The sequence below is a fragment of the Scomber japonicus genome, chromosome 12 (assembly GCF_027409825.1).
Source record: "Scomber japonicus isolate fScoJap1 chromosome 12, fScoJap1.pri, whole genome shotgun sequence".
Classification (NCBI taxonomy): Eukaryota; Metazoa; Chordata; class Actinopteri; order Scombriformes; family Scombridae; genus Scomber; species Scomber japonicus.
Genome location: NC_070589.1, coordinates 32927112 through 32939568, shown reverse-complemented (window position 1 = coordinate 32939568; position 12457 = coordinate 32927112). Strand labels below are relative to the sequence as shown.

At 39.2% G+C, this 12457-nt stretch overlaps 2 protein-coding genes across 2 annotated transcripts; both read right to left on the bottom strand.

Annotated features, from left to right (window-relative positions):
• Window positions 1–3380: 3380 nt before the first annotated feature.
• LOC128368631 (tripartite motif-containing protein 16-like) lies at window positions 3381–5072 on the bottom strand. The gene has a single exon (XM_053329484.1). The coding sequence runs from the start codon at window positions 5070–5072 to the stop codon at window positions 3381–3383; it is 1692 nt and encodes a 563-aa protein (XP_053185459.1).
• A 3971-nt stretch (window positions 5073–9043) lies between these two features.
• LOC128368641 (tripartite motif-containing protein 16-like) lies at window positions 9044–10723 on the bottom strand. The gene has a single exon (XM_053329494.1). It carries the CDS (start codon window positions 10721–10723, stop codon window positions 9044–9046), a length of 1680 nt encoding a protein of 559 aa, XP_053185469.1.
• Window positions 10724–12457: the final 1734 nt, after the last annotated feature.

Sequence of the window (12457 nt, the reverse complement as noted above, 5' to 3'; positions counted from 1 at the left end):
GATTCATTCCAGGAAGAGGAGCGGTCTGAGAGAGATACTGAGTGTTTAACCCTTTTTATACAATGAAGCTCATATCTTATTTAAAAACACTGCTCACCTGCTTTCTGGTGGCAAAGTAATGTTGGGAGTTTGAGAGTGATCTATAGAATTATTTATTCCATTAATCACAGTGACATCAGAATAAATATCAGCCTATAAAACAGTCTGTTGCTGCAGAGCTGGTTGATTTTGGTTTAAAGACATTTGTTCATCTTGTCATTCACATAAAGCTTCACAGAAACTTCCTGTAGCTGTAACAGATTCAGGTTCACAGATAAAAACACAGTCAGAAAACTACTTTAGTCAGCTTTCATTAAAAGGTAGCCATCCAAGCCCTGAACCTCCTGACAGTCCGGCATCTGAGGAAACAGGTTCAGCTCGTCTGATCCGTCCCAACACGCCTTTACAACACAGATCAGACGACACTTAGCCCGACATAAACTCACAGCACGGCTGATACTCAGTCAGATCTAACATAAGATACCATAAAACTTTATTGATCCATGAAGAGAAAGTGGGTCAATGCAGCAGACGTGAAGGAAAGAGTCTAAATAAGATTCAAATCAAAGTTGAAACAGGACTAAAAATCTGAATAAAACACCAGAAAATAAAACTATTCTCTTCTTATATTAATATCTTTTACAGCAGCAATTCTAGGATATAATACAGTTCATCAGCTGTTCATGTTGAGACTCAAACCCAACATGCAGTCTTAGGCAGTGGTAGCCAAACAGTGGTTCATGGGCCAAATGTGGCCGCCCAATAAAAGTATTTGGCGTCGTAACAATAGACTGTATAAAAGAAATGGACGTAACATCCGTGACGTCACCCATTGGTTTGTGGACTGCTGCTCGGAAGACAATAGTTTCGAATGTGGGCAGCGCCATCTTGAAAATTTCAGGTGCATGCTGGGAAAAATAAAAACACAGATTCTACTCATATGGGCATGAGGCAGGGCCATGGGCAGAGTCATGGGCGGAGTGGGGAGGTTGCTATGGTTACGAGGTCTGGATCTCGAGGACATTGGTCAATCAATCTGTCAATCAGGACGTAGCCACGCCCTAATGCATACCCTGCTTTATCGTCAAATATAAAATCAGGGGGGCCAAAATGTCCCAAATGAACATCATACTGCATTGAAGAAGGCTTTAAACTAGCGATTGAGACCATAAACACATTTTGAAAACGTTTACTGAGGTTAGAAATCAAGTGAGAAGTTGGTGAATTCTCCATTGACTTGTATAGAGACGGTCGCCCCCTGGTGGCCTTTTGATAGAATGCAGCTCTAAGTTACTTCTACGTTGGCTTCATTTCAGAGGACCAGAACTCCCCGCCTGGTTATAACTAAAGCTGAGGTTTTCCCCCTCATAGATGACATCACTAGATAATGATGTAATCACTCAGGCTCATATAAATCCCAATAGATATGACTTGTTAATATCTTATATATTGAGCAGGTGATTAGTTTGATAATGACGTCATTTTGCTGATTTGTGGACAACAGATTTGTGTCATTTATGGCACTTTGAAGTCATGAAGCGCTCTACCGTTGTGTGGATAAATCATGAATTACTATTTCTATTCTTGCAGAGTCACTGTCATCAAATCTCATGTTTGGAGCCAAAACCAGTGTGTGTGTGTGTGTGTATGTGTGTATGTGTGTATGTATGTGTATGTGTGTGTTGTGTGTGTGTGTGTGTGTGTGTGTGTGTGTGTGTGTGTGAGTGTGTGTGTGTGTTTGTGTGTGTGTGTGTGTGTGTGTGTATGTGTGTGTGTGTGTGTCTATCTAAAGTCTAAAGTCACATGTTCCTTCACTCCAGAAGACGGTGGTTATCTTAGCTTGTTTTTGGAAATGGTGCCATAAAGTAAAGATAGTGATAAGATAGTAAACCTCTCTACTTGAAACCAGATGAAAAGAAGGATTTTATTCAGTTTATAATTTAATAATTTCATGACTGGGCCTGATAGAGTTTAAATATGTTTCATTTGCTGTTGTTAATGTTAAATATTATAGTTTTCTTTAAGACTGAGTTTGAGTGACAACTAAGAAAACTTAGAAGCAACATGAATCTTTATCAAATATTTATTATAAACTATTAATGGTTTAAAACTAGAATAAACATTTCAACTTCTTCTTCTGATGTTTATTCTGATTAGACTGAATGTAGTTTTTCATATATGTGTGTGTTCACATTATGATAAAATGATAGTAAATTACATCTGTACTAGAAAAGGTGGAGAAACTTTAACTGTGATGGTTCAATAAATCAATCACAGCTGTCAGAAACACTAAAAACAGTTTTAAATGTGAGTTAAAAGAAGATAAATACTGAAAATTAATGTCAATATAAAAGTAATTACCTGAAATTGACAATAACATGCTGTTGTGTTACCTTCATCATGACTGAACAAAACATCTTCACATCCAAACTTGACCAAATTTAATGTTTAAAACTATTTGTCCAGTTTTTTTAGGCCTGTGTTAGAAATCCTCTTTATTGACTGAATGTACAAATAAAATCTGAGTTAGTTAAAAGCAACAAGTGATAGAAAGCTCTGCTCATTTCTCTGTGATGAAGCTGTTTTAATGATTAACCAGAAAGTTCAGAGACTGACTGATAAACATGAACTTTGCACTTTGAATGAGATCCTGAAATGAAGACAGAAGAAAATATTGAATTATTAAACTTTATTTATTGTGTAAAGCTTCAGTTTGTTCACACATCCAATCAGTAAAGTCTGTTAAATGACTCTTGTTCAATGATTTCATGTTCAGATTCATTTCAACCACACAATCAATCATAGAATGTCAGCTATGTACAACAACTTAATAAATGATCTACTTATTGATTATTATCATGATTATTATTGTTTTATAACACGTAATAACACCTGATTTATATGTGACATTGGACAACATGCATAACTATGAATGTAGATGCAACAATACATTTCTTTACTGATTCACAAAGTCATGAGAGCAAAATATGTTTGATAAAGGAAGGTCTGATTTTTCTCTGTTAAGACCGATGAGATGGAAAAGAAACAAGAGCACAAAGTTTCAGTTTCCATGTTGAGAAAAGCAAGTTTGTGTTTCTATATATGAAGAAAATCATCATGAGCAGTGATAGCCTCTCTGCTGAAACACACAAGCAAGAAAGAGCATCACATAAAGAAACTCAAATATTTACATAACATAACAACAGATGAGAAGATGTTAAAGTTGTTCATCAAACTTGATTGACAGCTGATCTCTGTGCAGCACAGAAACACCTCAGCAAAGAGCTCTCAGCAACAATGACAGAGACTAAATAACTGACTGTCCCTCAAATGACTTCTGACTATTTCACTTTACACAACTCAGCTGTGTCTCCATAATTATTACAGTGAAACCTAACTCCAGCATAGAGAGGCTGAGTGAATGTGGTCTGGACTCTGTGGAGGAGAGTCATGGTTTCAGAGACGCTGTAGAAGGACAGAATACCTGCTCTGTGATCCAGGTACACTCCGACTCTGGAGGAACCAGGACCTGAGACGGGAGTTGTGATGTTGTTGAACCAGAATTCATATTTGTTATTGTAAAAATATAACATCCAAGATTTGTCATTGTATCCAAATCTACTTTCATTTGAGCCTCCTGCTCTGCTGATATTCTTGTATGCGACTGCTACACGAACTGCTGTCCCGATGCACTCCACCTCCCAGTAACAACGTCTAGTCAGACTCTCTCTACTCAGGACCTGCTGCCATCCAGTGAATCTGTCTGGATGACTAGAATAAGACTGTTGTTGTTTTGTTAGTGTTGCTTTTCTGTTCCCATCAGATAATAACAGCTCTGTGTGTGCTGTGTTTGGATCCAAAGTGATTTCACGTGAATATTTTAAGAACTCAGCTCTGGTCTTGGGTTCTGGTTCTGGTTCTGGTTCTGACAGTAAAACGTCAACTTCAGTCACTGTCAGTGAGATGTTTGTCCATTTCTCCTTCAGGATGTCCTGTAGTTTATCTCTGAGCTCTGACACAGCTGCTGTCACATCCTCAAAGTATCTGAGAGGACGGATATTGATGCTGGATGAGTCTGTAGGTTCACTGAGTTGTGACACTGAGGGGTAGTTGTGTAGAAACTGGTTGTGATCCTCTGTGTGTGAGAGCTGCTTCAGTTCAGCGTCTTTCCTCTTCAGCTCAGTGAGCTCCTGCTGCAGCTTCTCCTGAAGCTCTTTGGCTCGACTCACTTCAGTTTCCTGCTGGGATCTGATCTGCTGCTTCACATCAGAGCTTCTTTTCTGGAGGAGATGGATCAGCTCAGTGAAGATCTTCTCACTGTCCTCCACTGCTTTATCAGCAGAGCGACTGACAGCCTCCACCTCCTGTTGAAGCAGCTTCACATCTTTCTCTCTGTCCTGGATTCTCTGCTGGATGTTTAGTTGACTCACCTCGAGCTCTCTCTGCCTCTCAGTCCTTTCTGCTGCAGCTGGGACTGTGTCATGACCTTTATGTTCATCCACAGAGCAGAAATAACAGATAATCTGCTCATCAGTACGACAGAATATCTCCATCACCTTATCATGACGAGAGCAGATGTTTTCCTGGAGATTCTTGGAGGGGTCCACCAGCTTGTGTTTCTTTAGTGGAGCTGCATCATAATGAGGCTGGAGGTGTTTCTCACAGTAAGATGCTGGACAAGTTAAACAGGACTTGAAGGCTTTCAGCTTCCTCCCAGTGCAGACATCACAGGCCACATCTTCAGGTCCAGCATAGCAGAGATCAGCAGCAGCAGCTTGGAGTCCAGTCTTCTTCAGCTCCTCCACTATATCTGCTAACATGGTGCTTTTTACCAGGACAGGCCTCGGTGTGAAGGTCTGTCTGCACTGAGGACAGCTGTAGATTTCCTTCTTATCCTCTTCATCCCAGAAGTTGCTAATACAGCTCATGCAGTAGCTGTGTCCACAGGGAATAGTCACCGGATCCTTCAGTAGATCCAAACAGATGGAACAGCAGAATTTAGCTCCGTCCAGCTGAGGTCCTTGCTGCGCCATTTCACCTCTCAGTAACAATGACTGTCTGAGTTTCACCTTCTGAGAAGTGATACTACTTTGAACTCTGGTCTAAACAGCATGTGCTGCTTCAGTAAATGTAGGCTGGCAGCTCTCCACATGTTGGTTACACCCATCTTCAAACTGTAGATCTGAAGGGGAGAGAACAAGGAAATATGTGGACCAATCAGAGCTTGTTGTGTTTGAGAGCAGGAAGAAGAGGGAGGAGTTATCAAGCGTTGATTCATTCCAGGAAGAGGAGCGGTCTGAGAGAGATACTGAGTGTTTAACCCTTTTTATACAATGAAGCTCATATCTTATTTAAAAACACTGCTCACCTGCTTTCTGGTGGCAAAGTAATGTTGGGAGTTTGAGAGTGATCCATAGAAGTATTTATTCCATTAATCACAGTGACATCAGAATAAATATCAGCCTATAAAACAGTCTGTTGCTGCAGAGCTGGTTGATTTTGGTTTAAAGACATTTGTTCATCTTGTCATTCACATAAAGCTTCACAGAAACTTCCTGTAGCTGTAACAGATTCAGGTTCACAGATAAAAACACAGTCAGAAAACTACTTTAGTCAGCTTTCATTAAAAGGCAGCCATCCAAGCCCTGAACCTCCTGACAGTCCGGCATCTGAGGAAACAGGTTCAGCTCGTCTGATCCGTCCCAACACGCCTTTATAACAGATCAGACGACACGTAGCCCATAAACACACAGCACTCACAGCACGGCTGATACTCAGTCATATCTACCATAAGATACCATAAAATGAACTTTATTGATCCATGAAGAGAAAGTGGGTCAATGCAGCAGACGTGAAGGAAAGAGTCTAAATAAGATTCAAATCAAAGTTGAAACCGGACGAAAAATCTGAATAAAACACCAGAAAATAAAACTATTCTCTTCTTATATTAATATCTTTTACAGCAGCAATTCTAGGATATATTACAGTTCATCAGCTGTTTATGTTGAGACTCAAACCCAACATGCAGTCTTAGGCAGTGGTAGCCAAACAGTGGTTCATGGACCAAATGTGGTCGCCTAATAAAGATATTTGGCGTCGTAACTAAAGCTGAGGTTTTCCCCCCTCATAGATGACATCACTAGACAATGATGTAAACACTCAGGCTCATATTAATCCCAATAGATATGACTTGTTAATATCTTATATATTGAGCAGGTGATTAGTTTGATAATGACGTCATTTTGCTGATTTGTGGAAAACAGATTTGTGTCATTTATGGCACTTTGAAGTCATGAAGCGCTCTACCGTTGTGTGGATAAATCATGAATTAGTGCCTCGGGGCAAGACGTGCTATGACTTTTGGTGTTGAAATTCCAATTTTTCCCAAAGTTATTCCCCAAAAAAAGGGAGATTTCTCCATTGGAAATGAACGGGAATTTTTTGAAAAACATACAAATTTTCACCTTTTTACACCTTTTTTCAGAGTCACCTAGCTCTCTCATACTTGCAGGTAGAAACGTGATTCAAACTTTAAAAAAGAGGAAAACTTGTGCTCTCTTGAGAAATACCAAACTGTTTTTACATAAAATATAAACTTTTCAAACTATGAGCAGTCAAACGAGGAGTGGAAATCACTTCTTCTTCAAAGTTAGAGTGGAAGCGTCAGTTAGCTAGAGTGTGAGAAGCAGTAAAAAATAACCTTCATTTTCATTTTTAACTCGAGCTCACGGCCAAACCGTGAAAAGGAGACAAATAATGTTTTGTCAAAATGTAGACATAGGTGTTGGGATTCATAAAATGTGACTTTGACAGGCAGGGTCTGCACAAAATTTAAACGGGGGGGCCGAGACTGGCGGCAATCCCTGTCTCACTCCCCACTGACCTTAATGTAATCGTCTATTTAAAAGAAAAGATTCTCAGTCTCTATTCGCACTGAGCTTACTCGCTCATTTTAAAGAATATCTGAATAAAATAAACACTGTCAGAATCTGCCGGCTTCTGTGTCTCTCACAGTGTTTTCGGTTTTTGGACAAGAGTTACGGTTTTCTCACAGTTTGCAATTGTTCAGGACCTTGTCAGAAGCCAAATACTTCAGAATTTTGAGAATATTTTCCAAGCACATTCTCAAATCGCCGTAGCAACCGTAGGGCCTTAGCTGCCCCTTAGCAACCGTAGGGCCTTCACTGCCCTTAGCAACCTGTCGCTGGGCAGAAACTGAGCTACCTTTTTGTGATTGGCTAATTCTACCTGTCTGTGTGTTTTGCCAGTTAAATGAGGTAGCGGCCACGCTACTATTGATACTCTCTCTATATATATACATAGGAATTATATTGACACTCTAAATGCTCAAATGCAGGCTGGTGTGTGTATGTGTGTGTGTGTGTGTGTGTCTGTGTCTGTCTGTGTGTGTGTGTGTGTGTGTGTGTGTGTGTGTGTGTGTGTGTGTGTGTGTTTAAAGTCTAAAGTCACATGTTCCTTCACTCCAGAAGACGGTGGTTATCTTAGCTTGTTTTTGGAAATGGTGCCATAAAGTAAAGACAGTGATAAGATAGTAAACCTCTCTACTTGAAACCAGATGAAAAGAAGGATTTTATTCAGTTTATAATTTAATAATTTCATGACTGGGCCTGATAGAGATTAAATATGTTTCATTTGCTGTTGTTAATGTTAAATATTATAGTTTTCTTTAAGACTGAGTTTGAGTGACAACTAAGAAAACTTAGAAGCAACATGAATCTTTATCAAATATTTATTATAAACTATTAATGGTTTAAAACTAGAATAAACATTTCAACTTCTTCTGATGTTTATTCTGATTAGACTGAATGTAGTTTTTCATATGTGTGTGTTCACATTATGATAAAATGATAGTAAAGTACATCTGTACTAGAAAAGGTGGAGAAACTTTAACTGTGATGGTTCGATAAATCAATCACAGCTGTCAGAAACACTAAAAACTGTTTTAAATGTGAGTTAAAAGAAGATAAATACTGAAAATTAATGTAAATATAAAAGTAATTACCTGAAATTGACAATAACATGCTGTTGTTTTACCTTCATCATGACTGAACAAAACATCTTCACATCCAAACTTGACCAAATTTAATGTTTAAAACTATTTTTCCAGTTTTTTTAGGCCTGTGTTAGAAATCCTCTTTATTGACTGAATGTACAAATAAAATCTGAGTTAGTTAAAAGCAACAAGTGATAGAAAGCTCTGCTCATTTCTCTGTGATGAAGCTGTTTTAATGATTAAAGCTGAAAGTTCAGAGACTGACTGACAAACATGAACTTTGCACTTTGAATGAGATCCTGAAATGAAGACAGAAGAAAATATTGAATGATTAAACTTTATTTATTGTGTAAAGCTTCAGTTTGTTCACACATCCAATCAGTAAAGTCTGTTAAATGACTCTTGTTCAATGATTTCATGTTCAGATTCATTTCAACCACACAATCAATCACAGAATGTCAGCTATGTACAACAACTTCATAAATGATCTACTTATTGATTAGTATCATGATTATTATTGTTTTATAACACTTAATAACACCTGATTTATATGTGACATTGGACAACGTGTATAACTATGAATGTAAATGCAACAATACATTTCTTTACTGATTCACAAAGTCATGAGAGCAAAATATGTTTGATAAAGGAAGGTCTGATTTTTCTCTGTTAAGACCGATGAGATGGAAAAGAAACAAGAGCACAAAGTTTCAGTTTCCATGTTGAGAAAAGCAAGTTTGTGTTTCTATATATGAAGAAAATCATCATGAGCAGTGATAGCCTCTCTGCTGAAACACACAAGCAAGAAAGAGCATCACATAAAGAAACTCAAATATTTACATAACATAACAACAGATGAGAAGATGTTAAAGTTGTCCATCAAACTTGATTGACAGATGATCTCTGTGCAGCACAGAAACACCTCAGCAAAGAGCTCTCAGCAACAATGACAGAGACTAAATAACTGACTGTCCCTCAAATGACTTCTGACTATTTCACTTTACACAACTCAGCTGTGTTTCCATAAGCATAACAAGCCGAAACTCCAGCATAGAGAGGCTGAGTGAATGTGGTCTGGACTCTGTGGAGGAGAGTCATGGTTTCAGAGACGCTGTAGAAGGACAGAATACCTGCTCTGTGATCCAGGTACACTCCGACTCTGGAGGAAACAGGACCTGAGACGGGAGTTTTAATGTTGTTGAACCAGAATTCATATTTGTTATTGTTATAATATAAAGCCCAAGATTTGTCATTGCGTCCAAATATACAATCATTTGAACTTCCTGCTCTGCTGATATTCTTGTATGCGACTGATACACGAACTCCTGTCCCGCTTCTCTCCACCTCCCAGTAACAACGTCCAGTCAGACTCTCTCTACTCAGGACCTGATAACTAGTGAATCTGTCTGGATGACTAGAATAAGACTGTTGTTGACTCATGTATGTTGCTTTTCTGTTCCCATCAGATAATAACAGATATGTGTTTGCTGTGTTTGGATCCAGAGTGATTTCATGTGAATATCTCAAGAATCCAGCTCTGGTCTTGGGCTCTGATTTTGATTCTGACAGTAAAACGTCCACTTCAGTCACTGCCAGTGAGATGTTTGTCCATTCCTCCTTCAGGATGTCCTGTAGTTTATCTCTGAGCTCTGACACAGCTGCTGTCACATCCTCAAAGTATCTCAGAGGACGGATATTGATGCTGGATGAGTCTGTAGGTTCACTGAGTTGTGACACTGAGGGGTAGTTGTGTAGAAACTGGTTGTGATCCTCTGTGTGTGAGAGCTGCTTCAGTTCAGCGTCTTTCCTCTTCAGCTCAGTGATCTCCTGCTGCAGCTTCTCCTGAAGCTCTTTGACTCCACTCACTTCAGTTTCCTGCTGGGATCTGATCTGCTGCTTCACATCAGAGCTTCTTTTCTGGAGGAGACGGATCAGCTGAGTGAAGATCTTCTCACTGTCCTCCACTGCTTTATCAGCAGAGCGACTGACGGCCTCCACCTCCTGTTGAAGCAGCTTCACATCTTTCTCTCTGTCCTGGATTCTCTGCTGGATGTTTAGTCGACTCACCTCGAGCTCTCTCTGCCTCTCAGTCCTTTCTGCTGCAGCTGGGACTGTGTCGTGGCCTTTATGATCATCCATAGTGCACAGATAACAGATACACTTCTTATCTGTACGGCAGAATATCTTCATCACCTCATCGTGACGAGAGCAGATGTTCTCCTGGAGCTTCTTGGAGGGGTCGACCAGCTTGTGTTTCTTCAGTGGAGCTACATTATAGTGAAGCTGGAGGTGATTCTCACAGTAAGATGCTGGACAAGTCAAACAGGACTTGAAGGCTTTCAGCTTCCTCCCAGTGCAGACATCACAGGCCACATCTTCAGGTCCAGCATAGCAGAGATCAGCAGCAGCAGCTTGGAGTCCAGTCTTCTTCAGCTCCTCCACTAAATCTGCTAACATGGTGTTTTTTACCAGGACAGGCCTCGGTGTGAAGGCCTCTCTGCACTGAGGACAGCTGTAGATTTCCTTCTTATCCTCTTCATCCCAGAAGTTGTTAATACAGCTCATGCAGTAGCTGTGTCCACAGGGAATAGTCACCGGATCCTTCAGTAGATCCAAACAGATGGAACAGCAGAATTTATCTCCGTCCAGCTGAGCTCCTTGCTGCGCCATTTCACCTCTCAGTAACAATGACTGTCTGAGTTTCACTTTCTGAGAAGTGAAACTAGTTTGAGCTCTGGTCTAAACAGCATGTGCTGCTTCAGTAAATGTAGGCTGGCAGCTCACCACATGTTGGTTACACCCATCTTCAAACTGTAGATCTGAAGGGGAGGGAACAAGGAAATATGTGGACCAATCAGAGCGTGTTGTGTTTGAGAGCAGGAAGAAGAGGGAGGAGTTATCAAGCGTTGATTCATTCCAGGAAGAGGAGCGGTCTGAGAGAGATACTGAGTGTTTAACCCTTTTTATACAATGAAGCTCATATCTTATTTAAAAACACTGCTCACCTGCTTTCTGGTGGCAAAGTAATGTTGGGAGTTTGAGAGTGATCTAAAGAATTAACATTAATGAATCTATTGTCTACACTGATATGTATATATAATCTATAGTTACTTGATCATTTTTAATGGTGAACAACAGGAATTCATGGAACATCCTGCATTAAATCATCATGCATTAACTGTGATTTACTTAAATATGTGTTATGAACCCTTATTAGAAATGTTACTGTATATTTTATGTGTCACCACTACATTTATTGTTCTGTCCCCATAAAGCAGTTAAGCAGAAACTTTGATTACTGGATGATAGTTTAATAATTGTTTTTACAGCATCTCTCTATAGTGTTATTGTAAATGAGACATTATATTTTTATATATTTGCCTGCAATTATATATTTGTTTCATTTAGTCATTTTATAACTGTGTACTTGGTCTCTGAGTGATGTTATTTCTTGTTTCTTCTCATTTTGCCTTTTATTTTATTGTATTTATATGCTACGTGAAACTTTTCGTAACATTTGTTGTGAATGGTGCGATACAAATTTTTATAATTATTTATTTTAATGCTTAACAGTGGAATATATTTCCAACTCAGCACTTCTCCATTGTTCATGATCATTGCAGGATGACAGAAGTATTTATTCCATTAATCACAGTGACATCAGAATAAATATCAGCCTATAAAACAGTCTGTTGCTGCAGAGCTGGTTGATTTTGGTTTAAAGACATTTGTTCATCTTGTCATTCACATAAAGCTTCACAGAAACTTCCTGTAGCTGTAACAGATTCAGGTTCACAGATAAAAACACAGTCAGAAAACTACTTTAGTCAGCTTTCATTAAAAGGCAGCCATCCAAGCCCTGAACCTCCTGACAGTCCGGCATCTGAGGAAACAGGTTCAGCTCGTCTGATCCGTCCCAACACGCCTTTACAACACAGATCAGACCACACTTAGCCCGACATAAACACACAGTACTCACAACACGGCTGATACTCAGTCAGATCTAACATAAGATACCATAAAATGAACTTTATTGATCCATGAAGAGAAAGCGGGTCAATGCAGCAGACGTGAAGGAAACAGTCTAAATAAGATTCAAATCAAAGTTGAAACAGGACTAAAAATCTGAATAAAACACCAGAAAATAAAACTATTCTCTTCTTATATTAATATCTTTTACAGCAGCAATTCTAGGATATATTACAGTTCATCAGCTGTTCATGTTGAGACTCAAACCCAACATGCAGTCTTAGGCAGTGGTAGCCAAATAGTGGTTCATGGACCAAATGTGGCCACCCAATAAAGATATTTGGCATTGTAACTAAAGCTGAGGTTTTCCCCCCCTCATAGATGACATCACTAGTTAATGATGTAATCACTCAGGCTCATATAAATCCCAATAGA

Bases quoted from the DNA above. Each gene is read 5' to 3' on its own strand.
- LOC128368631 (XM_053329484.1), bottom strand. From the start codon at position 5,072: ATGGCGCAGCAAGGACCTCAGCTGGACGGAGCTAAATTCTGCTGTTCC.
- LOC128368641 (XM_053329494.1), bottom strand. From the start codon at position 10,723: ATGGCGCAGCAAGGAGCTCAGCTGGACGGAGATAAATTCTGCTGTTCC.